Below are 24,690 nucleotides of genomic sequence, written 5' to 3'. Positions count from 1 at the left end.
GGAATCCAGGAACCAGCCTGTCTGAGCTCAGCGTGGAGCCAGGAGATTCTGTTCAACATAGGAAAGGGTGAGTGAGTGAGAGCCCCAGGGGAATTCACGCTGTCCACCAGGACCTGTGCATGATTGGGAACGAGAGGATCCCCCTGACCCCTAATACCCCACCACTGCACTTCTAGACTGAGGCAGAGAGCCACCTGGACGTATTGTGGGGGCAACTCTCGAATCCAAGGAGACTGCTACAAGCCTTAGGCCCCGAAGCAGACCATCACTGGTGTCACATCCTCATTAGAAGCCACAGTTGCAGTGCCTGGGAGCAGTAAGTTTGCTCCGCCCCTCCTTACCAGACAGGGCTTGGTGCCAGCTTCTGCCCAGTGGTCCTGCTTTTGTGTGAACTGACCTGGAGAGTGCAGCCTCACGTTTTCCCAGGAAACACTCAGATGACAGGGTGCATGACCCCACCCACTCCCAACACTCATAGCCAGGAAGGCAATGCTTGGTAGAGCTGCTGACCCAGCGGTCCCACTTCCGTGTGAACTCAGCTGGAGGGTGCAGTTTTATCTTGTCCCCAGAAACACCTGGATGGCATGCTGTGTGACCCCAACTTCCCCCACCACAAGTAACCAGGTGGACAATGCCTGCTAGAGCTTCTGGCCCAACAGCCAGCCCAACTTCTGTGTGAACTCAGCTATTGGGCACAGGTTCCTATCATCCCAGAAAACACCCAGATGGCAGAGCATGCAACCCCACCCACGCCTGCAACTGGTAGCCAGGTGGGAAATGCTGCCTGTAGCTTCCAGCCCAGTGGTCACCCTTCTGTATGAACTCAGCTGGAGGTCACAGTCTTCTGTTGTTCCAGGAATAACCTGGAGAGCAGGGCATGTGACCTGCCTACCCTGGCCATTGGTAGTCAGACTGGCAACACCTGCTAGAGCTTCTGGCCCAATACTGCTGCTTCTGTGTGAACTCAGCCAGTGGATGCAGCTTTTCTGTTGCCCCTGGAAGCACATGGTGGGCAGAGTGTGTGACTCCACCCGCCCCTACCACCGGTAGCCAGGCAGGTAATACCTACTAAAGCTTCCAGTCCAGTGGTCTTACTTCTGTGAGAACTCATCTTGCAGTGACAGCTTTCTGTTGTCCCAGGAAGCACCCAGAAGGCAGAGCAGTCATTTCTGGTTGGTAGCCAGGCAAACCACACTTGCTATAGCTTCCAGCCCAACAGTCCTGCTTCTTCCTAAGTTTGTCGAGAGGCACAGACCCCTGTCACCCTGGAAACACCTGAACGGCAGGGTGGGCAAGTCCATCCACTCCTGCCTGTCATAGGCAGATGGGCCACATTCACTAGGGCTTCTAGCCCAGTGGTTCCACTTCCGCTTGAACTCTGCTGGAAGGTGTAACTCTGTGTTTCCCCAGGAAGCACAGGGGCAGCAGATTAGGACTGACCTGGCAAGGATACAGCTTGTCTGCCAGCTGTGGGCCCTGACTGAGGGAGCCCTATGGACCAGAACACCCAACAAAAGAAACACAGGCATGGAGAAAGTGATCACAAGGAGCACCCCGAAGACCCAGGAGTAGACTAGAATCAGAGTCCATCAATCAAAACCATCTTGTGCTGTAATCAAACCTCCAAGTTCATCAAAGAAGAAAATAGCAAAACAATCTATCCAAAGCACAGCAACCTCAAAGACCAAAGGAACATGAGTCCACACAAATGAGAAAGACCCAGCAGAAGAACTCTGGTAACTCAAAAAGTGTGTCTTCTTATCTCTAAACAGTCACACTAGTTCCTCAACAATGATTCTTAGCCAAGCCAAAACAGCTGAAACATCAGAAACATAATTCAGAATACGGATAGGAACAAAGATCATCAACATACAGGAGACAGTCAAAACCCAATCCAAGAGACCTAATGATTACGATAAAACAATACAAGAGCTCATAGACAAAGTGGCCATTATAAGAAAGAAAGAAATTGAAATGCTAGAGCTGAAAAACACTCTACAATAATTTCACAGTGAAATTGCAATATTACCAGCAGAATTGATCACATGAGAAAACAGTCTCAGAGCTTGAAGACTGGCTTTCCAAAATAACTCATTCATATAAAAATAAAGAAAATAAAAAAAGAATAATCAACAAAACCTTCAAGAAATATAGGATTATGTAAAGAAACCAAATTTATGACTCATTGACATCTCTGAAAGAGAAAGAGAGAAACCAAGCAACTTGGCAAACGTATTTCAGGATATCATTCATGAAAATGTCCCCAAACGCTAGAGAGGACAGCATTCAAATTTATAAAATGCAGAGAACCCCTGCGAAATACTACACAGGAAGACCATCCTCAAGACGCATAATCATAAGATTCTCCAAAGTCGAAATGAAGAAGAAAAAAACAGAAGGGGCAGGTCAACTACAAAGGGAATCTTATCAGGCTAACAGCAAACCTGTTAGCAGAAACATTACAAGCCAGAAGAGATTGGGGCGGGGGGCAACATTTAGCTTTCTTAAAGAAAATAATTTTGAATAATTTTGAACCAATAATTTCATATCCAGCCAAGCTAAACTTCATAAGCAAAGGGGAAATAAGATCCTTTTCAGACAAGCAAGTGCTAAAGGAATTCATTACCACCAGACTTACCTTGCAAGAGGTCCTGAAGGGAGTACTAAATATGGAAAGGAAAGATCATTACCAGTTACTACAAAAATACATGTAAATACATAGATCAATGACACCATAAAGCAGCCACACAGCGAAGTCTGCATAATAACCAGCTAACAATATGATGACGGGATCAAATCTACTACTAACCTCAAATGTAAATGGTCTAAATGCCCCAATGAAGAGGCACAGAGTGGTACATTGAATAAAGATGCCCAGCCCAATGGTATGCTATCTTCAAGAAACAAGTCTCACATGCAAATACACACATAGGCTCAAAGTAAAGGGATAGAGAAAAAAAATCTATGAAGCAAATGAAATACATAAAAAGGCAGGGATTTCTGTTCTATTTTCAGACAAAACAATCTTTAAACCAACAAAGATCAAAAAAGGCAAAGAAGTGTATTGCACATTGGTAAAAGACTCAATTCAATAAGAGGACCTAGGAAGAGGTCATACAATAATAGTGGGAGAAAATAACACCTCACTGACAGTATTAGATGACAATCATGGAAGAAAACTGACAAAGATATTCAGGACCTGAACTCAATAGTTGATCAATGGACCTAACAGACATCTACAGACCTCTCCACCCCAAAACAATAGAATATACATTCTTCTCATCTGTACATGGCACATACTATAAAATTGACCACACAGTTAGGCATAAAACAATACCCAGCAAATTCCGAAAAATGAAATCATACCAACCACATTCTTGGATCACAGTACAATAAAAATAGAAATCGATGTGATGAAAATTGCCCCAAACCACACAATTACATAGAAATTAAACAGCCTGCTCCTGAATGATTCCTGGGTAAATAATGAAAGTAAGACAGAAATCCATGAATTCATTAAAGCTAATGTGAACAAACGTACACCATAACAGAATATCTGGGACACTGCCAAAACAGTGTAAAGAGCGGGGTTTATAGCTCTAAACACCCACATCAAAAAGTTAGAAAGATTTGAAATTAACAACATAACATTACAATTGGAGGAACTAGAGAAACAAGAGCAAACCAGCCCCAAAGCTAGCAGAAGACAAAAAAAACAAAACCAGGGCCTAACTAAAGGCAATTGAGACATGCAAAACCATACAAAAGATTAGTGGTCTATCTATATGATTATATGTATTATATTATATTAACAGATTCAATGCTATTTATATAAAACTATTTATATGAAACTACAATGACATTCTTCACAGAATTAGAATAAAACTATTTTAAAACTTACATGAAACCAAAAAAACAGCCCACATAGTGAAAGCAATCCTGAGCAAAAAGAACAAAGCTAGAACTAGAAATACCATTTGACCCAGCCATCCCATTACTGGGGATATACCCAAAGGATCATAAGTCATGCTGCTGTAAGGTCACATGCACATGTATGTTTATTGCAGCACTATTCACAATGGCAAAGACTTGGAATCAACCAGTATATACATCAGTGGCAGACTGGATTAAGAAAATGTGGCACATATACACCATGGAATACTATGCAGCCATGAAAAAAGGATGAGTTCATGTCCTTTGTACGGACATGGATGCAGCTGGAAACCATCATTCTCGGCAAACTATCGCAAGAACAGAAAACCAAATACCGCATGTTCTCACTCATAGGTGGGAATTGAACAATGAGATCACTTGGACACAGGAAGGGGAACATCACACACCGGGTCCTATTGTGGGGAGGCGGGAGAGGGGAGGGACAGCATTAGGAGATATACCTAATGTAAATGACGAGTTAATGGGTGCAGCACACCAACATGGCTCATGTATACATATGTAACAAACCTGCACGTTGTGCCCATGTACCCTAGAACTTAAAGTATAATAACAAACAAAAAAAAGAATTCAAAACAAACAAACAAACAAACAAACAAAAAACAAAGCTGAAGGCATCACATACCTGCCTTCAAATTATACTCCAAGGTTACAGTAACCAGAACAGCATGGTGCTGGTAAAAGAACTGACACAACGACCAATGGAACAGGATTCAGAGCCCAGAAATAATGCTACACACCTACAACCATCTGATATGTGAAGAAAACAAACCATGGAGAAAGGACTCTTATTCAACAAATGTGTGTAGGATAACTGGCTAGCCATATGCAGAATATTGAAACTGGACTTCTTCCTTACATCACACACAAAAATCAACTCAAAATGGGTTAAAGACTTAAATGTAAAACCTAGAACTGTAAAATCTCTGAAGATAATCTAGGAAATACCACCCTGGACATAGGAACTAGCAAATCTTTCCCAATAACAACACCAAAAGCAACTGCAACAAAAACAAAACTCGACAAATAGGACCCATTTAAACTTAAGATCTTCTGCACAGCAAGAAAACTGCCAAGACAATAAACAGACAACGTGCGGAATGGGAGAAAATATTTGCAAAATATACATTTGATAAAGGTCTAATACCCAGAATCTAAAGAATTTTGTTTTACATGCAAAAAACAAATAACTCCATTAAAGAATAGGCAAAGGACATGAACAGACAGTTTTCAAAAGTTTGCCAACAAACATGAAAAAATGCTTAACATCACTAATCATTAGATAAATGCCAGTCAAAACCACAATAAGATACCATCACACAGCAGTCAGAATGGCCATTGTTAAAAAGTCAAAAAATAACGGATGCTGGCAAGGCTGCAAAGGAAAGTAAATAGTTGGTGGGAATGTCAATTAGTTCAGCCATTGTGGAAAGCAATTTGGAGATTTCTCAAAGAACTTGAAACAGAATTTCCATTTGACCCAGCAATCCTATTATTGGGTATATACCCAAAGGAATATAAATTCTTCTACCATAAAGACACATGCACACATATGTTCATTGCAGCACTACTCACAGTAGCAAAGACATAGCATCGACCTATATGTCTATCAGTGGTCAGTGGTAGGCTGGATTTTTAAAAATGCGCTACATATATACAATGGAATACAATGAAGCCATAAAAATGAATGAGATCATATCCTTTGCAGAAACATTGATGGAGTTGGACATCCATTATCCTAAGCAAACTAACACTGCAACAGAAAACCAAATACTGCATTTTCTCACTTTTAAGTGGGAGCTAAACTTTGAGTACACATGGACACAAATAAAAAAACAACAGATACTGGGGCCAACTTGAGGGTGGAGGGTGGAGGAGGATGAGGATCCAAAAACTACTTAATAGGTACTATGCTTATTAGTGATGGGTGACAAAGTAATCTGTACACCAACCCCCACAACATGCAATTTACCTATATAATAAACCTGCACATGTGTTCCTGAACCAAAAATAAAAGTTAAAAAAAAGGTAGCCTGAGATAAAATGATTACAACGTATATGATACACAAGGGCTAATATCCATAAAGCAAGAAAAGCACCAAAAACACCATTTTGATTATTAATGGAATTGAACAGCTTTTGTTTTCTTTCTAATCAAACTGTTTAATCAGCTGTTTATATTATGGAGCAGAATGTGAAATTTAAGTGCATTTTTAAAAAGTTTTACTTTACGTTCCCAGGATACAAGAGCAGAACGTGTAGGTTTGTTGCATAAGTATACTTGTGCCGTGGTGGTTTGCTGCACCTATCAACCTGTCATCTAGGTTTTAAGCCCCACATGCATTAGCTATTTGTCCTAATGCTCTCCCTTCCTTCACCCCCCAAACCCCTCCTGGTGCTAGTGTGTGTTGTTCCCCTTCCTGTGTCCATGTGTTCTCATTGTTGAACAGCTATTCTATGTGAACTGAACATTTCTAACTTTTCTGTGAATCACCTATTTATATTTCCTTTGCACATTTTCCATGGGGCTGGATGTTTTTCTTATTGATTTACAAGAATTCTTTATGTTTGGGATATCACTCTTACTGTGTTACATGACTTTTTCATTATTTTTTAAACTTGTTTCAAAATCTAAATTAATTGTTTAAAAACCAACTGGTATACAAGAAAGGCTGTGAAGCATAAAGTTGAATATTTATGAGAGTTGTACATTATAGTGTGATTTTATGATGCATTTCACTTATTTTTATAGTCTTAGCTACTATTTAGGTTATTACCACCTTTTATTAGCCTTCTGTATAAAGAAAAACAAAACTCCAACATATAAATACATACTTTTGGTGGCTATTTAAAAAAATTGATCTTTAAGGTGTTATTTTGATACTGTAATACAAAATAAAGAAATGAGAAATACTTGTCAACTATTTATCATTAATTTCTTATTTATTTATTTATTCGTATTTCCAAAATCCAAGACCAACAGCAGTAGATAATTAGATGTTCTTTTAGTTTTATTCTTCAAGGCTTCTCAAATAGTAAGTTAATTTAACTGACAATTATTTTTAAAAGTTGAAAAGTTGAAAACATCACCTAGTGCTGCAACAAGTCCACAATATGTGATTCACCAGTTTTCTTTCAGATTGTTTTCTTAGATTGAGAAATTTAACCAATTTCGAAACCATTGAGAAACAAGCAGAGCCAGCAAAATTGGCAAAGCCTGAATTATGGGAGGATTAAATAAAATGATGTATACAGATCAGTTATGCAATGCATGAAGCATACTGAAAATTCAAAAATGTTACATGATAAAGTGAAAATAATTCATCAGTTCTTCACAGTTATCTTGTGAGGTGTAGCTATTACTGCCTCCCTGTTCTACAGGAGAGAACATGGAGGCATAAAAAGACTAAGCAATTTTTTGAATATTCCACAGCTAATAAGTTACAGAACCTGTGTTCATAACTACTGTCATATTTCCTCTCCAATGCTGCACTGAAATGGAAGTATAAAATTTTGTATAAAAACCAAAACCTGAAAAGGGGGATTAAATATTTACCAGTGAGCAGTAGGCGAGAAAGATTAGGAAACAATTCCATAGTGCGTGAACAACAAACTAATTATTTCAATCCATTTAATTTCCTCCACAGATTCTGCTTTTATATGGCATAATGTAGGTTTTCATGAATATCCTATAATTCCATAGAATAAATTAACAGATTATAGTTTGGACTTTTTTTTTGGGAGGGGGAGCCTGGGCTCTTGTTGCCCAAGCTGGGGTGCAATGGTGTGATCTCGGCTCACCGCATCCTCCATCTCCCGGGTTCAAGAGGTTCTCCTGCCTCAACATTCCCAGTAGCTGGGATTACAGGCATGCACCACCATGCCCAGCTAATTTTGTATTTTTAGTAGAGATGGAGTTTCTCTATGCTGGTTAGGCTGGTCTTGAACTCCTGACCTCAGGTGATCTGCCCACCTCGGCCTCCCAAAGGGCTGGGCTTTTTTTGTAAAGTTGATCATACTCTAAAACAGCCAGAATCACAGCCACTGTCCACATGTGGTTATGAACGTTTCAAAGCAATTAATTAAAGTAAATGTTTACCTCCTCAGTCCCACTAGCCATATTTTTAGCATTCAATAGCTTTGTGTGGCACCACTCTGGACACTGGAGTTTACAACTTTCATAGCATTGCAGCAAGATCTGACAGAAATTGCTAGTGTAGGAGTATATACTTTATTCATCTAATTGATGAAACAAACAGACCCAGTTTCATATTCCGTTGTTCTAAAATGTAGATGCAGACATAGCACTTGCTGTGTTAATCCTTACTCAGCGAGTGTAATGGTTTACAGAAGTGACAGATTCTATAGTCACAGTGTCTTGAAGCCTTTTTTTTTTTTAATAAAAAAAAGACTTTATTTTTTAAAGCAGTTTTAGGTTCACAGAAAAATTGAGCAGAAGGTGCATGCATAGCCTCTCCCATTATTAACGTGCCCACCAGAGTGGTGGGCGACAGCTTAGTTGTTTCCAACTTGGGCAATTATGAATAAAGCTGCTATGAATATTTGCATGCAGGTTTTTCCCCACACTTTTGGGTAAATGCCAAGGGTCATGATTGCTGAATCATACTTTTAGTTTTATAAGAAACTGCCAGACTGTCTTCCAAAGTTACTGTGCAATATTGCATTCCCACCAGCAATGAATGAGAGTTCCTGTTGCTCCACGTTTTTGCCAGCATTTAGTGTTGTCAGTGTGTTTTCACTTTCACCTAGCTCAAAATGTTTTTAGTGTCTTTTGGGATTTCTGTTTTGATGCATGTGTTATTTAAAAGTGTACTGTTTAATCTCCAAGTACCTTTGAATTGTTCAGCCATCTTTCTCTTATTGATTTCTAGATTAATTCCATTGCACTCTGAAAGCAGACATCAAAATGATGTTTATTATTTTAAATATGCTAAGATGTGTTTTATGGCCCAGAATGTGGTCTATTTTGGTGAATGTTGCATGTAAGCTTGGGAAGAATGTGTAATCTGCTCTTCTTGGATAAAGTAGTCAGTGCCAATTATATCCATCTCTTTGTTGACTGTTGTTGAATTCAACTATGTTTTTACACATTTTCTGCTTTCTAGATCTATCCACTACCGATAGAGGGATGTTGAAGTCTCCAATTATAATAGTGGATTCATCTATTTCTCCTTTCAGTTCCATTTGTTTTTGCCTTATGTATCTTGATGCTTCTCTATTTGGTGCTTACATGTTAAGGATTGTTATGTCATTTTGGAGATTTCTCAATGCCTTTTATTATCTCACTGATGCATTGCCACTCTCTTGAAAGATGCAGCAGTTGATGAAAATTATTTGATATGCAGATCACTGTATTACTTAGTTTATAAGCTAAGATTAGGAATAGCTGAAAAGAATTTGAACTTTAGGTTAATTTCTCACACTTGTTTGGAATTTATATATGGTAAATAATAAAATTATTGATTTTCTGAGGTGTCACAATGAAGAAGTAAGTTGTTGGTGTTAATTATCTTGTTAGCTGTGATATTATGTTGCTCAGTTTTTCCTAGTGTTTTACAGATTCCTGTGGCAAATTCTACCAAGCAAAGCTAAAGCAGCTTGATTTCCTGAATGATACAGAGAAGTCCAGAACACACATAAATAACTGGATTGCTGAAAAAACTGAAGGTGAAAACATATTGGTATTTTATTTCAATAATATTTCAAACAGTCTTACAGTCAGTTTCTTCATAAAACTGTCACATATGACAAGGAGTGCTTTTTTTCTCTAAATAACTATGCAAACTTTAAAAACTTGCTTCTGAAATATTGCCAGAGTGTAGACCTTTTCTCTAGCTTTATCCCTGCTCTTATCATCTATCTGTGATATCTCTCAATATGCAGTACATCTCTTCTAGAAGAACCTACACATTTTTGTTGTTAATATTAGATAGGGTTCTGTTCACACATAGCATTAACATTTGAATTTAAAGGCCTCCCTCTCTGGTATTGCCTATGCGCTATGGTTTATCTATGTAATGTGGCAGGATGCTTGGCCATGTCTTTTGTTTTCTTTTCTTTTTCCTTTTCTTTCCTTTCTTTTCTTTTCTTTCTTTCTTTTTTCTTTCTTTCCTTCTTTTTTTTTTTTTTGAGACAGTCTTGCTCTGTTGCCCAAGCTAGAGTAAAGTGGCACAATCTCAGCTCACTGCAACCTCCACCTGTTGAGTTCAAGCAGTTCTCCTGTCTTAGCCTCCAGAGTAGCTAGGATAGCTGGGACTACAGGCACCTGCCACCATGCCCAGCTAATTTTTTTATTTTTAGAAGAGGCAGGGTTTCACCATGTTGGCCAGGCTGGTCTTGAACTCCTGACCTCAAACGATCCACCCATCTCGGCCTCCCAAAGTGCTGGGATTGCAGGCGTGAGCCACAGCATCCAGCCAGCGATGCCCTTTTTAGGCTATAGTTCTTAAACTGTTCTTACGCTTGCTACAACTGCTCACGTTTTTGCCAGTCTTTTATGTTTATTTCTTTAAACCACAGGCACCAATCATTCCTTGCTATATATTATCAGGTCATCCTCTTCCCATTAATATCTACCTGTTTGTTTTATGCTTTCTATTCAAATAGTGATGTTTTTATTACAAGAGCTCTATTTCAAGTTTTTGTTGCAGTATTGTTACTATGGTCATTGTGAGGATAAGCATCCCTTTACATGGTTATATTTTAGGACACCATGAACTACCTTCATGCATACTTGCTTTCTCAAACAGATGACATAATCTGAATATCCCTCCTGATAAAATCATCAGGGAATACTTTTAGCTAAATGGTTCTTTAATTCTTCTTAACAGGCAAAATTACAGAGATGCTCTCTCCAGATTCAGTTGATTCATTGACTAAGCTGATTCTCGTGAATGCCATCTACTTCAAAGGAAACTGGGAAAGTCAGTTTGTGAAAGAGATGACCAGGGAAATGCCTTTTAAAATTAGCAAGGTGAATATTTTTCAATTTCGGTGGTGATTCTTGGGAACAGTCTCCGTCTTCACGTTGGCTTTAAAACTTGACTCTTGGTAGCTTTGACATGACCCTTTGGTAGTCCAGCAGTAGGACTCCCCTCCAAACCTAGGGGCCTTTCTCCTACCCTTCATCTCCTTTTTGTGTCTCATCAACAGTGGCTACATACTCCCAGCCTTGTGGTCCAGCTCCCTATCTCATCTGTATTCACATCTATACCACAAATCTGAGTCTATAGCCCTTGGCTTCCCAAAACTTGTGAGATAAAGTTCAAAGAGTGGTACGATGTGTGAGGCTCTTGGATCTCGCATATTTCTGTATCTTCATTTCTCAACAGTACCTATATGCGCCTTTCTTTCTTTCATTGTTCCTTCTGGAAAGCCTCTCTGACAGTGCACCTCCCTGAGCTGTCTCTTCCTCCAGGCCGTCACAGCAATCCCTCCCGCTCCATGGTGGCACTGCAGTGGTTGAATCCGGTGTCCCTTTTCCCACTGTGTTTGTTGCCATTTGAGTGCAGAGACTGCTACCTTACCAGTACCTTGTGCTCAACAAGTACTGAACCAATGAATTACGTTCAGTCTTCTGTTGATAATAAAGATGAATAAGCACAAATTTTAACCTAAAAACTAGGTGAGCAAAAACACTTACACAGGACAGACATAGAGTTTAGCTGCCTCCAACTTGGAATATATGATTTGCAAAAGGCCCTTTATCTTTCTCTAAATCTGGTTTATTCTTTCTTTTGTTTAACTCTAGAGATTTCAGGATATTTTCAAAAGTAGACAGAATAGATTAAGTTAATTATTAATCACTAGGTAAATCTTCTGTGCCCACCTGAGCCTGATTGAGTCTTTGGTTTCTCAAGGAATGTATGTTCTTTCTGGCTTTGTTTTAAAATGAACTGTTCCATTTTCCCCTGGAAAACTATTTCTGTCCTTAAATTTTTTTTTTTTTTTTTTTTTTTTTTGAGATGGAGTCTCACTCTGTGGCCCAGGCTGGAGTGCAATGGTGTGAACTCGGCTACTGCAAGCTCTGCCTCTGGGTTCATGCCATTCTCCTGCCTCAGCCTCCCAAGTAGCTGGGACTACAGGCGCCCGCCACCACGCCCAGCTAATTTTTTTTTGTATCTTTTAGTAGAGACGGGGTTTCACCATGTTAGCCAGGATGGTCTCGATCTCCTGACCTCAAGATCTGCCTGCCTCGGCCTCCCAAAGTGCTGGGATTACAGGCGTGAGCCACCACGCCTGGCCTCTGTCCTTGAATTTTTTTAAACAAAATTTGTGTTAGGATTTCGTTAAACTGCAATTGACAGAAAACTCAACGCCAAGGTTTAAACTCTTGATATTCTTCCTCCACAATAGGAATTCTGGAGGTGGGTAGAGGCCAAGGCTGATGTGGGATGTAAGTGAAAGTTTCAGGGAATCACTCTCTCTTCTGCTCTGCCTTCATTACTTCCATGACTTACTTCCTCATGGTCACAAGCTGGTTCAGACATTAGATACACGATCCAGGCAAGAGAAAGCAGCAAGAACAGAGGAAGAAGAGTAAATCTTGTCTTTCTAAGGTTCTGCCATTTTTCTCATGAAGGAAAACTTTTTTTCTTTATCTCACAGGCCAGAATTATTTTATGCTATAAGGAGATGAAGAATTCTGTTTTGCTTTCTAGTCTTCACACACACACACACACACACACACGCCAAAAAAAAAAAACAAGTTGCAATTAATGTTAAGTGTACCAACCTATGTACTTTCTCAAAGGGTGAAGATTTTGAGATGATATACATTTTCATTTTAATTCTTTAATTACAAAATAAAATAAAACTTACCTATACAATTGCAAATTTAGTGAATCATTGAGTTACCACAAATGACCAAGATTGGATCCTTTCATATCACAAGACTAGAGGTATTGAGATCTGAAAGTGGGGAGAGGAATTTTCCTAGACCAGTGGTTGGCAAACTATGTCCAATGGCCAGGTCTAGTCCATCACTTATTTTTATAAATAAAGTTTTATTGAAATACAGCTTTGTTCATATGCTAAAACACTGTCTATAGGTGCTTTCATTTGACAACAGCAGAGTTAAGTACCATTGAGTGTCCCTAACTTGAAAATCCAAAATCTGAAATGCTCCAAACATCTGAAACTTTTTGACCACCAACATGATGCTGAAAGAAAGTGGCCACTGAAGCATTGTGGATTATAGATTTTTTTTATATATATACTTTAAGTTCTAGGGTATATGTGCACAACATGCAGGTTTGTTACATATGTATACATGTGTCATGTTGGTGTGCTGCACCCTTTAACTCATCATTTACATTAGGTATATCTCCTAATGCTATCCCTCCTAATGCTATCCCTCCCCTCTGATTTTAAGACTAAAGATGCTCGGGACAGTCTCAGTGGTTCACACCTGTAATTCCAGCACTTTGGGAGGCAGAGGCAGGTGGATCACGAAGTCAGGAGATCGACACCATCCTGGCTAACATGGTGAAACCCCATCTCTACTAAAAATACAAAAAATTAGCTGGGCATGGTGGGGCACACCTGTAGTCCCAGCTACTTGGGAGGCTGAGGCAGGGGAATCGCTTGGACCTGGGAGGTGGAGGTTGCAGTGAACCGAGATTGCACCACTGCACTCCAGCCTGGGTGACAGAGCGAGACTCTGTCACACACACACACAAAAAAGATTAAGGATGCCCAACCAATAGGTATAATACAAATATTTCAAAATCTGAAAAAAATCCAAAATCTGAAACGCTTCTGGCCCCATACATTTCAGATAAGGGATACTCACTCAGCAATTGAGCAGAATTATTGTGTAGAATATAATCATGGTCCTCGAATCATTCTTACTGTGTGAGGATGCATTAGCAACAGATGTGGTGTTCTTCTAGTAAGTTGTGTTAATTTTTCTTTTTTTTTTTCAGTATTTTTGTTGTTAAGTTTGTTTCTTCATTTATTTAACGAACAGTGATTGAGTGCTCACTATATGTCATGTATTGTGCTAGGTACTATTCCAGCCATGTTCAACATCTGCAAAGTGTCCCTCTCCTCATGGAGCTTACATGTTCGTCGGGGAGAAAGACAGTAAACATATATTAAAAAGCAGTGCTATGGAGACAGGTACAAAGAAAAGGTGATAGAAAGTTGAGGTGGGGCAACACAACTTCCGGTAGGGGTCTCAAGGAATCCCTCACTGAAGGAGGTGGTATTTGAGACAAGGACAGAAGGAGGTGAGGCCATATGTGTTACAGGTTCTGGGGGAATGAGTTCAGTGGGCAGAGTTAAGATAGTTTGTCCATGGATCCGTGAAGCAACCACTCTGAGTGTAGCAGACAAGCAAAGGGAGTGCAGTAAGAGGTGAGATCAGAGAGGCAGTGGAGGACAAGCTCCTGACATGATTTGCCAGTTTTTTCAGACTTCAGCTTTCACTCTGAGTCAGGAGGGTTTTCAGTTGAGGAGTGATGTGACTTATGTCTTAACAGGGTCTCTCGGCCTCCTGTGTTGAGAATAATCACAGGGAGGATAAGGGCAGAAATAAGGCAATCACTTACGAGTTTATTGCACCATCCAGGACTAGGATGATAGCAGTGGAGGTAGGACGCACAGGTTAGATTTTGGTTACGTTGTAAAAATGGAGCTGATATAATTTGCCAAGGGTCAGATATGTGTTGTGAGAGAAAGATGGGAGTCAACATTCATTCCAGGGTATCCGACAACTGGAAAGGTGGTGTCCCCCTCAACTGAGATGGGACAGAAAACAGATGGAGCAGATTGGGAAGGGGTTGTGAGGAGCCCAGTGTTACAAGTTAGACTGGAGGTTGGTTTTATATGTTCAGATGCTGATGTTGAGTAGGGCAGTGAAATTTATGAATTTGGACTACTGAGGTGAGCTCCAGGCCAGAGGTGCAGATTTGGGTTTTATATTTAAATTCATAAGACTAAATGAAATGATAGGGGTGAAAAGAAATCGTTTTCCTCTATATTCGCAAGTTCTTTGGCTGGGACCTTGTAGAGTGACAAAAGAGAATTAACAAGAGAAAAACGAACAGAAATTTATTAACTTGTGCATCACACACGTACATGGGAAAACTCAGTGATAAGTAATTTGAAGAAGTCATTAGAATTTGTGGTGTTTTTACCCAACTTAGTAGGAGAAAGGGAGGGGAACAAAGGGCACTTGGGAAAAACAAATGCCTTTTGTGGAAAGATAAATGGATCCTTTTGGAGCAGAATCGATGGCAGAGGTAATAGGCTTGTGACAATGTCTGGCTGGGTGTGTGCAGACTTTTCATCTCTAAGAAAATTAGAATTGTTACCAAGGAAGAGAATAATGAAAATTGAGTTTTTTCGGGGACATTCTGCTTTTAGGCAGATAGGCTATTTCAGGAACTCTAATGTCTTCAGTTCAAAATATTCTTAAACCAAGGTGGTATATTTCAGAGTGGCATATCCTAATCTGCTTCAAGATCACCAACAGAAAGCAAGGTAAGGATTGAGGCCTGGGTAGCCCAGTGTTTGGAGACTGAGGTAATGACCATGAACCAGTAAAGGAAGGGTCTAATACGGGTTTCTAGAGACCAAAGAAAGAAAGCATTTGTAGGGGCAGAAAGTGACCAGCTCTGTTGATTATGCTCAATATTCAACTCTTGTGCTTCAACTTAATGTGTATCTGTTTCCTTTCTAGAACAAAGAAAAACCTGTGCAAATGATGTTTAAGGAATCCATCTTTAAAATGACCTATGTAAGGAAAATATCCAGCCAAATTCTAGTGCTTCCCTATGTTGGAAAGGAACTGAATATGATCATTTTGCTTCCCAATGAAAACACTGATTTGAAAATGGTAATGAGTGTTCAAAGTATGCATTTTACCATAGTAAAGGCTCTCACAAGTCTTTTAGGAAAAAAACTTTGAAAATTTGCTTTTACCAGTGTTTCCCTGACATATTTGGCCACATGCCCTTTTCTGTTTTCATGATTACATCCAGTGGGGTGATGTTCTAAGTGTTGAACACAATTTAGAAAATACTCTTATCCTAGAATGGGCTCGGGTTGGGGGTCAACTCTGAACTCTGAACCAGGTCAGAGTTCAATGTCCTTCTTTACAATTTAGAAATCTGTACTCTTTCAGGCTGTTTATTCCTATGGAAAATGGTGGCAGTACCTCCCTATGAGGGATGTCATAGGATAGAAGACATAGTATATATAATGCATTTGTTTCGATGCACAGAGTATGCCATTGACTAATATTAGTAGTCTTCTCCACAACCTTGCCCCATAGTTGTAAGTTTGCTCTTTAGAAAGCAGTCATGTGGGGGAACAGCTGCTGTGACTCCGTGCATCATTTGAGGATCTTGTTAGAAAGAAGATTCTGATTTAGTAAGACTGGAATGGAGGAGCCTGAGAATCTGCATTTCCACCAAGCTCCTCGGCGATGCTGAGGCTGCTAGCCCATGGACCACACTGAATAGCAAGGTTGTAGAGAGTCAATGAAAAATTTAGCTGGAGAGTAATTTGAGTTTCCAGAAAGCTAATCCTTTTGCCTGCAATGGATGAGTTGGAAGTATCGATAATAGAGATAGGTCAGAAGGGATGTTGCTATGCCTTTCAAGCAAGACATGACAAAGGCCTGAATGAAGGCAGTGGCAGCAGAGATGAAGTAAGGGCCAGATGAGAGAGAGATTTGGAAATTTAAATTAACAGAAAATGATGATGGATTCATTGGAAGAAAGTTTAGATGGAAGAAAAGGCAAGTCTGAGATATCCTACCTCAACATGCTGCTGTTAAGCTACAACACCAAACTTTGTAAGAACAGCTGTTCTTATACGAATGCAGCCAAACTGTAAGATTCTGCCTCAGGGAAATGGTTTGACTAAGTTTCTGGAAATGAAGAGTCAAAGCACAGAAATATAAAATCAATTCATATTTGAATGGTTTAGCATTACTGTGCTGTCATCCAGATGTGTGCAGTCCAATATGGTAGCCACTAGCCACCTGTAACTATTTACATTTTCATTAGTTAAAATTAAATAACATTTTAAAAATCAAGGCTTCCTTTATACTACACACACTTCTAGTGCTCCATAGCCATATTTGGCTCATGGCTATCACATTTGGTAGCATGGCCATACATCGTTAACATCATAGCAGAAAACTGTATTGGGTAACACTGATCTAGACCCTAAAACATCCAACACTCTTCTTCTAGGTGGAGAAAAAACTTTCTTATGAGAGATTCATAGAATGGACAAACCCAGACAACATGCATGAACGAGAGATGGAAGTTTTCCTTCCTAGATTTAAACTAGAGGAAACTTACAACATGGAGGACGTCCTTCGCAGTATGGGCATGGTCGATGCCTTTGAACAGGACAGGGCAGACTTCTCAGGAATGTCATCTAAGAAGGATCTGTACTTGTCCAAGGTCATGCACAAGTCCTTTGTGGAGGTCAATGAGGAAGGTACAGAAGCAGCAGCAGCTACCACCGAAGAAATAGTTTTATGTTGTGCCAGTTACTCCCTCAGGTTCTGTGCAGACCATCCCTTCCTTTTCTTCATCCAGCACAGCAAAACCAATGGTATTCTCTTCTGTGGCCGGTTTTCGTCTCCATAAGGACATAGGTAGTCATTGGATATAGTCCTTCTCTTTTCTCTTAGTGACCTACATTTCCTCCACTCTTTATAGTGTGCCTGTGACCCAAAGTGACTTTATAATTGCAGCAGTCAAAAATGAGATGTTAGGAATCTAATTTTGAAATTTCTTGTTGAGAACCCTTATGTGTGTGTTTGCATGTTAAATGTTTTCTAGGGTCTGAACTTGTCTCCAAGGATTTTGTGGTCACTTTGCAGGTGGTATCAATGACCACTTAGTCAAACCCCTCTGCTTGAAATGAGGTGTAACCCTCTCCCCACTGCCCACATCAACATATTCCAACTGTCAGAGTTATCTGCTATCTCTTCACTTTGTATATGGTGCCACCCTCACAGAATGCTATCCTTCTGTTTTCCCAAACACAAGAAGATACATGTTATTTTCTGTCTTCTCTGTTCAATAGTATTGACAAATGTGGGCCCATTTTTAATGGAACAATAGAAAGTGAAATGGAGACTGGGGAGGAAGTATGGTGAGCAGGACTCAGCAATTCTCAGAAGTGGCCCAGCAGGGTGGCTCACACCTGTAACCAGGACTTTGGGAGGCCAAGATGGGTGGATCATTTGAGGCCAGGAGTTTGAGACCAGCCCGGCCAACATGGTGAAACCCGGTCTCTACTAAAAATACAAAAATTAGCTGGACATGGTGGTGCACGCCTATAGTCCCAGCTACTTGGGAGGCTAAGGCAGGAGAATCACTTGAACCTGGCAGGTGGAGGTTGCAGTGAGCTGAGATAGTGCCACTGCGCTACCTGGGCGAGATAGCGAGACTCTGTCAAAAAAAAAAAAAAAAAAAAAAAAGGAAGGAAGTAAGGGAGGGAGGGAAAGAAATTTTCAGAAGCGACTTCTATTCCAGCTCTTCAGAAGCTGGCACAGAGTGTGAGAGAGCAGTTAACTGAGACCAGTGAGAATTCAGTCCAATTTCCCGGGTGTTTCTGTTTTAATCATAGTTTGCATTCACAGGGATCAGTGGGTCACAAGCCTATTCAAATGTACAACTATCCACTTTCTCTGAAAATTTACACTTGCTATCAGGAGGCAGAGATGATTATATATGTTCTGTTCACAGTAATGTAGTCTGAGACAGCTTCACGGGTAAACATCACATGTCGTTCTATATTTGAAATATTTTTTGAAAAGGACGTTAAGCTTTCTGTGGCCATTTGTGTTACAGGCTTGAAATGCAACTGCTGTGATCAGTGATAAGGGAACACACTGATGATTTAGATTGAATAGGGAGGGTTATAGTGTTTTCTAGGGCACAGCTAAAAAGACTTATTCCATCAACCCCCTTGCAGCCAGAAAGACCCCGAGCCCTCAGAACTTCACTGACACAACCCGTATTTTCTTTCCATAACTGGCCCACTTTTCCCTTTGCACCAAAGCCAGCTAGCTAGCTTCAGGGAGAGAATTGGACTGAGGATTATAAGGAAACATCCACGTTGTATGTGGGCTGAGAGAGGAAAGCGGGAGTATCGGAGGTTGCCGGGTTTGCTACTCTCATTCCTCTTCCTCCTCTGCCCAACACTTGGACTTGGAAAGAACTCTGAAAGGTGGGGAATAATCAGCTCATGTGATTCTCCCACTGCAGAGAGACTCTGAGTGTTACAGCCAGGGGCCACAGGGTGGCGCCCTGTTCCTCAGGGAAGCACATGCCTCTTTGCACTGCCTTGCGGATAGTCCAGTCAAGTGCAGTAAGAGGTGGGAGTGGGGAGTGTAAATGGAGTAGTCTCTAACTATCCAAATAGGAAGGTGTTTTTTTTTTTTTCTTTTTCCTGGCATGAAGATAATCAAATCATTTCAATAGTGAATTATGAAAATGAATGATAATGGTTTTATCTGTTATAGAAATATAACATAATCAGACTTTAGCCATGTAAATCATAAAACATAGAGATAACAATATGCATATTGTTCCTAGAGCATTTTGTAAAATTATGTTTGTCATATTCTCTTTGAAGAGTTATCACTCAATATTTTATTTCTGTCTTGTAAGACCTGACTGCCTTGACATCTATGGGCTTCTCAGGGCCTCAGAGGCCTGGCCACGCAGTCCCCTGCTCTTGTCAGATATGTGCACCCTGTTCACCCACTAAGCAGGAAGCCTCCTTCCCCTTCTGAGTTCCCCTATCGGCCAGTCAGTGCTACCCCACCTGGGTCTCAACCTGGCTCACTGCCCTCCAGCCTGGAAAATTATTCAAACAAGCCTGTCACATCTGGAGGAACCAGGAATCGCCTCTTCCTCTTGTTATTGCAAAGCCTGCCTTCCACAGCCCCTGCTGGTTCACTCTTTTCCCAAATGCAACTCTCCTGTGACCCTGCATGGCATACAGTGACCTCCCTCCTTGGGCTGTGAGCAGATGTGACTAATAAACTGCTGCCAGTTTCATCTGTCCAGTGTCTCATGCTGTGTGTCTGGTTGTCTCCTACTATTTAGTGGGGGAGGTCCCTCCTTCACCAACAAGGTGAATATGAGATGATCAAAACAACTACAGCGAAAGGTCCAGCCTCCCAAATAATAACTCCATGTCTTTTGTGAACTTGCACTAAGACATTTCCTTTACACTATGTAGTGTTTCTTGTAAGGATCCACAAAGTGAGTTCCATTTAGAATTGAATTCTAGGGGAAAAAGTTGATCTCACCTCTTCAGAGATGTTTACTGAATACCTTCTTTGCATTGGATATTTTACATCGATTATTTAATCCTCGGGGATAATAAACCCATGAGGAATCTGAGACTCAGAAGTAACTCGAACAAGTTCTTGTAGCTGGCAATGAGGTAGAATGTGGATCCAATGTCTGGTAATGCCAAAAACCGGAAAATTACTCAAACAAGCCTGGTACCTCCAGAAAAGCCATGGGTAATCTCTTCCTCTTGTTATCATGAAACGTGCCTATATCAGCTCCTACCAGAAGGTCAGCTGTCAGCATAGTGCAGGAAGAGTAGGGACCAGAAACCTGTCTCCCTTTAACATGAAGTCTGATTTCTTTGGCTGTGTTATCCATCTGAAAAGTGGGACTCGGAAACTTCCGGCACCAAAAGCACATCATCCTGGATCCAGGGATGAGCATCCTGGGATACAGACCTAAGGTCAGGTGCATGTGGGTGCTATGAACTCTGGAAGCATTGCTGCCCCCTCCAGGAATCCTGAATGGAGGCCCTGAGAGCCTTCACTCCTCCTATGCATCAATAAATGGGAACTCTAAGGCTCTTGCATCCCTCTTCTCAAAGAGGGCTGCAGGGCCACAACTGCAAAAGAGAGGTCCAAAGCAGGGGATGGTTTAGAGACTGAGAAGATGCAGGCTCTACCCGCATGAGGCACCCCTCAAGAAGCTGATGCACTTCGGCATGTGAAAGATGGCCTTTCCTTTCCTGACCTGAAGCTTCTGTGTTGAAGGAGATGGAGGGGGCAGAGGACTGGAGGGAGGTTTCCAGTCCTGTGGGCTTGCTGCACAAGCTGACGTTAATCTGATACTCACAGGTCATAGCATGGACCATGCACACCTGATTGGCATATCTAGTGGCTGTTGGGGAGTGCAGCATAAAATTCTTCTCCCACCTATACTAGTCTTGAACTCCTGTCCTCGTGATCCACCCGCCTTGGCCTCCCAAAGTGCTGGGATTACAGGCGTGAGCCACCGCGCCAGGCCGGAAGTAGTTTGCTTTCTCTAGCTACTTGTGACCAAGCATACAATGTTTTATCAGTGAATTCCTTACATATTGTCCTTGAAGGATTCTGGAGAGGATCCGGAACAGAGACAGATTCACTAGTTATCATCCCAAATTTAATGACAGGTTTGCCTGATCACTCCATTCATTGCTGTGCCAGGTATCAATTTATTGTTTATCAGCTCTAAATCTACCTTTGCGGACTTTATGGTAGTAAACCTGGATCCTATAACATGAACTTGACTGACTGGCCCAGTGTTTGGCTTTGCCAGTAGAGGGAGCTGGAGAGACACTGTAAGAAGATAGCAGTAGAAACGCACTTTCTGGATTCTGATTTTAGGATTATTCAGTGTAGGCACCCAGCAGCCCACTTGGTCATCTGTAGCCACATTCTCAGGGCATGCTTTCTCCACACAGTGGTCATTTCTGCCTTTGGCCAAGATGCAACTTCTGGCAATTATTTTCTTATGAGGCATTTGCTTCTACGGACCAGCCACAGCCTGCCCACACCCTCCAGCAAGGGCATATGGCTTCTCATAAGCCAGCTTTGGCCATCTGGCAAGTTTCATAGCCACTGCAGACTGCATGTTCCTGTGGCAACCACACCTTCAAAGAACTCTGAATATCAGCCTTGGGACATTTAGTCACGTTAGTTTGCTCAGGTGGGTATAATAAAATACCATAGTCTGGGTGTGGTGGCTCATGCCTGTAATCCCAGCACTTTGGAAGGCCAAGGTGGGCAGATCACCTGAGGTCAGGAGTTAAGAGACCATCCTGGCCAACATGGTGAAACCCCGTCTCTACTAAAAATACAAAAACGAAAACAAAAACAAAAAAATTAACTGGGCATGGTGGCACCTGCCTATAGTCCCAGCTACTCAGGAGGCTGAGCCAGGAGAATCGCTTGAACCCAGGAGACAGAGGTTGCAGTGAACCAAGATCATGCCACTGCACTCCAGCTTGGGCAACAGAGTGAGACACTGTCTCAGAAAATAAAAATAAAAAATAAAAATAAAATACCATAGACTGGGCAGTTTACGCAACTGGCATTTCTCAGAGTTTTGGAGGCTGGGAAGTCCAAGATCAGGTGCTAGGAGATTTGGTTTCTGATGAGGGTTCTATTCCTGGCTTGCAGAAGGCCACCTTCTAGCTATGTTCACATGGCAGGGAGAGCAATTTCTCTCTTCTTCTTCTTTTAATGCCACCAATTCCTTCAAGAGGGCCCAACCCTCCTGACTTTATTTTACCCCAAGCAACTCCCAAAGGTCCTATCTCCAGATACTATCATCTTAGGGGTTAGGGCTTTTACATAAAAATTTTATGAGGACATAATACAGTCCATAGCATATGTCTTTTCCTAAGTCTTTAGCTCTTTTTCTTTTTTCCACTTACCCCAAGACATGAAGTTACCATTTCTCTTTTGTACCTTCTAAATCTGCTCCCATTACAGTGTTTTTTAAAAAATCTATTACTTAATAATTCTTTATATTCTCTTCAAATCTGTGATGTAGTTTCTGTTTGCAGAGTGAACATTACCTAATATAACTGAATAAACAGCTTTCATACTATTATGAAAGAGTGTGGCAGAAGCTTGAAGTCCACAGTGTGGGTCTACCAAACACATTCTGGCTTGAGGGAATGCAGATATTAGAAAAACTACTCCACTGGCCAGGCGCGGTGGCTCACGCGTGTAATCCCAGCACTTTGGGAGGCCGAGACGGGCAGCTCACTGGGTCAGGAGATCGAAACCATCCTGGCTAACACGGTGAAACCCTGTCTCTACTAAAAAATACAAAAACTAGCCAGGCGAGGTGGCGGGCGCCTATAGCCCCAGCTACTCGGGAGGCTGAGGCAGGAGAATGGTGTGAACCCGGGAGACGGAGCTTGCAGTGAGCTGAGATCTGGCCACTGCACTCCAGCCTGGGGGACGGAGCGAGACTGTGTCTCAAAAAAAAAAAAAAAGAAAAAAGAAAAAAAGAAAAACTACCCCACTAAAAACTGAAAATTCTGAGATTAATGCTGAACTAGACAGGACACTAGAACAAGTGGCATGAACTCACACTATTTCAACAATCAATGGTAACTCTATTGATAAGCTAAAATCTGAGAGGATATCAGGGTATCTCCCATTTAACTTTCCTATCTGCAACACATTCAATCAAAGCACAAAAAGATACATTTAGAAACCAAAGAGACCTTTCTAATTGCCTCCAAACTCTGTTACTTAATACTTCCCCTTAACCTCCTTCAAATTAATGGAGAGACTGACAATTCACTAATGAGGGACTAATGGCAGTTTCCAGGCAATGCCATATCAGGAGACGTTTTTCTTTTATAAGTTCCTTGAAATACAATAGCAGACATATTAATGTAATGCTTTTCACATTAAGGTCCACTGGGTTCTCCATACCCTTGGTCAGCAGATGCTCTACAACATGTATGTTTCATTGCTTACATTTGTCTTGGTAACAATCTAGACACTTTAATATAAGCATTGTCTTAGTCTGTTTTGCATTGCTATACAGGAATACCTGAGGCTGGGTAGTTTATAAAGAAAGGAGGCTTATTTGGCTCATGTTCTGCAGACTATACAAGAGGTACGGCACTGGCATCCCCAGGCTTCTGGAAAGGGCTTTTGTGCTATGTCAAAAGACATTGAACCTTGGGAGGCGGAGGTTGCAGTGAACCTGCAGGTTCAACAAGGAAGAGGTCAAAGGGGATGCAGGTACATGCGAAGAGGGACCAAACACGGGGAGAAAGCATACTTTATAACAACCCACTCTTGGAGGAACTAATTCATTCCATGAGAGCTAATTCTACCTCACTGACTACCAGGAGAACAGGACCAAGGCTTTCACAAGGAATCCACCTATATGACACAGACACCTCTCCCTAAGTAGAACACTGGCACACCAGGAACTAAATCGCAGTGTGGGTTTTGGTGGGGACAAAAATCCATACCCAAACCACAGCCAGTATATTTTGGATGATCTAGACGTCCACTTGATAACTCAGTAGTCTTTTGAATTTAGGATTGTGCTGTTAGTAAGCAGTACTAATTTGTCTGAAGCAGATCCTATAAAATGATTCATTAACTCAAAGGACTAACCAAATAATATTCAAGAAGGTTTTAGTTGTTTGAATAGAGAGAAGTGGTGGGAGAACTGAAAAGAGAATGTACTTGTGTAAATTGAATGTACCCAATAGGATAGGTACACCGGTCTCAAAAAAATTGGCACTAATGCAGTCAGAGCACATTTGAAGTTAAAAATAGGAATTTACCTACAGCAAAATAGCACCACAGATCACATACAGGGACACTCCACTTCATCATTTAGCCCAACTTTCCCTAGAGAGTGAACACTCCATTCCTTAAGTGTTATCACAATCGAATTA

General features: G+C 41.0%; 1 protein-coding gene across 14 annotated transcripts in view; it reads left to right on the top strand.

Moving 5' to 3' along the window:
* The window catches only part of LOC102132993 (serpin B6-like), a 46,394-nt gene extending 26,378 nt beyond the window's left edge, over nt 1–20,016 (top strand). For 9 of the 14 annotated variants that reach the window (XM_074022207.1, XM_005586510.5, XM_015439646.4 and 6 more), the window contains 4 exons: nt 9,522–9,639; nt 10,803–10,945; nt 15,659–15,814; nt 17,181–20,016. In XM_074022207.1, coding sequence (XP_073878308.1) covers nt 10,817–10,945; nt 15,659–15,814; nt 17,181–17,585 — 690 coding nt within the window. In that variant the 5' untranslated portion in view covers nt 9,522–9,639; nt 10,803–10,816 and the 3' untranslated portion in view covers nt 17,586–20,016. The remainder of the gene's footprint in view (nt 1–9,521; nt 9,640–10,802; nt 10,946–15,658; nt 15,815–17,180) is intronic. The other 5 variants (XM_074022211.1, XM_074022208.1, XM_074022209.1 and 2 more) reach the window with 1 other exon arrangement.
* Nucleotides 20,017–24,690: the final 4,674 nt, after the last annotated feature.

The sequence above is a fragment of the Macaca fascicularis genome, chromosome 18 (genome assembly GCF_037993035.2).
Source record: "Macaca fascicularis isolate 582-1 chromosome 18, T2T-MFA8v1.1".
NCBI classification, from domain to species: Eukaryota; Metazoa; Chordata; class Mammalia; order Primates; family Cercopithecidae; genus Macaca; species Macaca fascicularis.
Note: the sequence above shows the minus strand (reverse complement) of the source record. Positions and strands in the feature narration are given on the sequence as shown.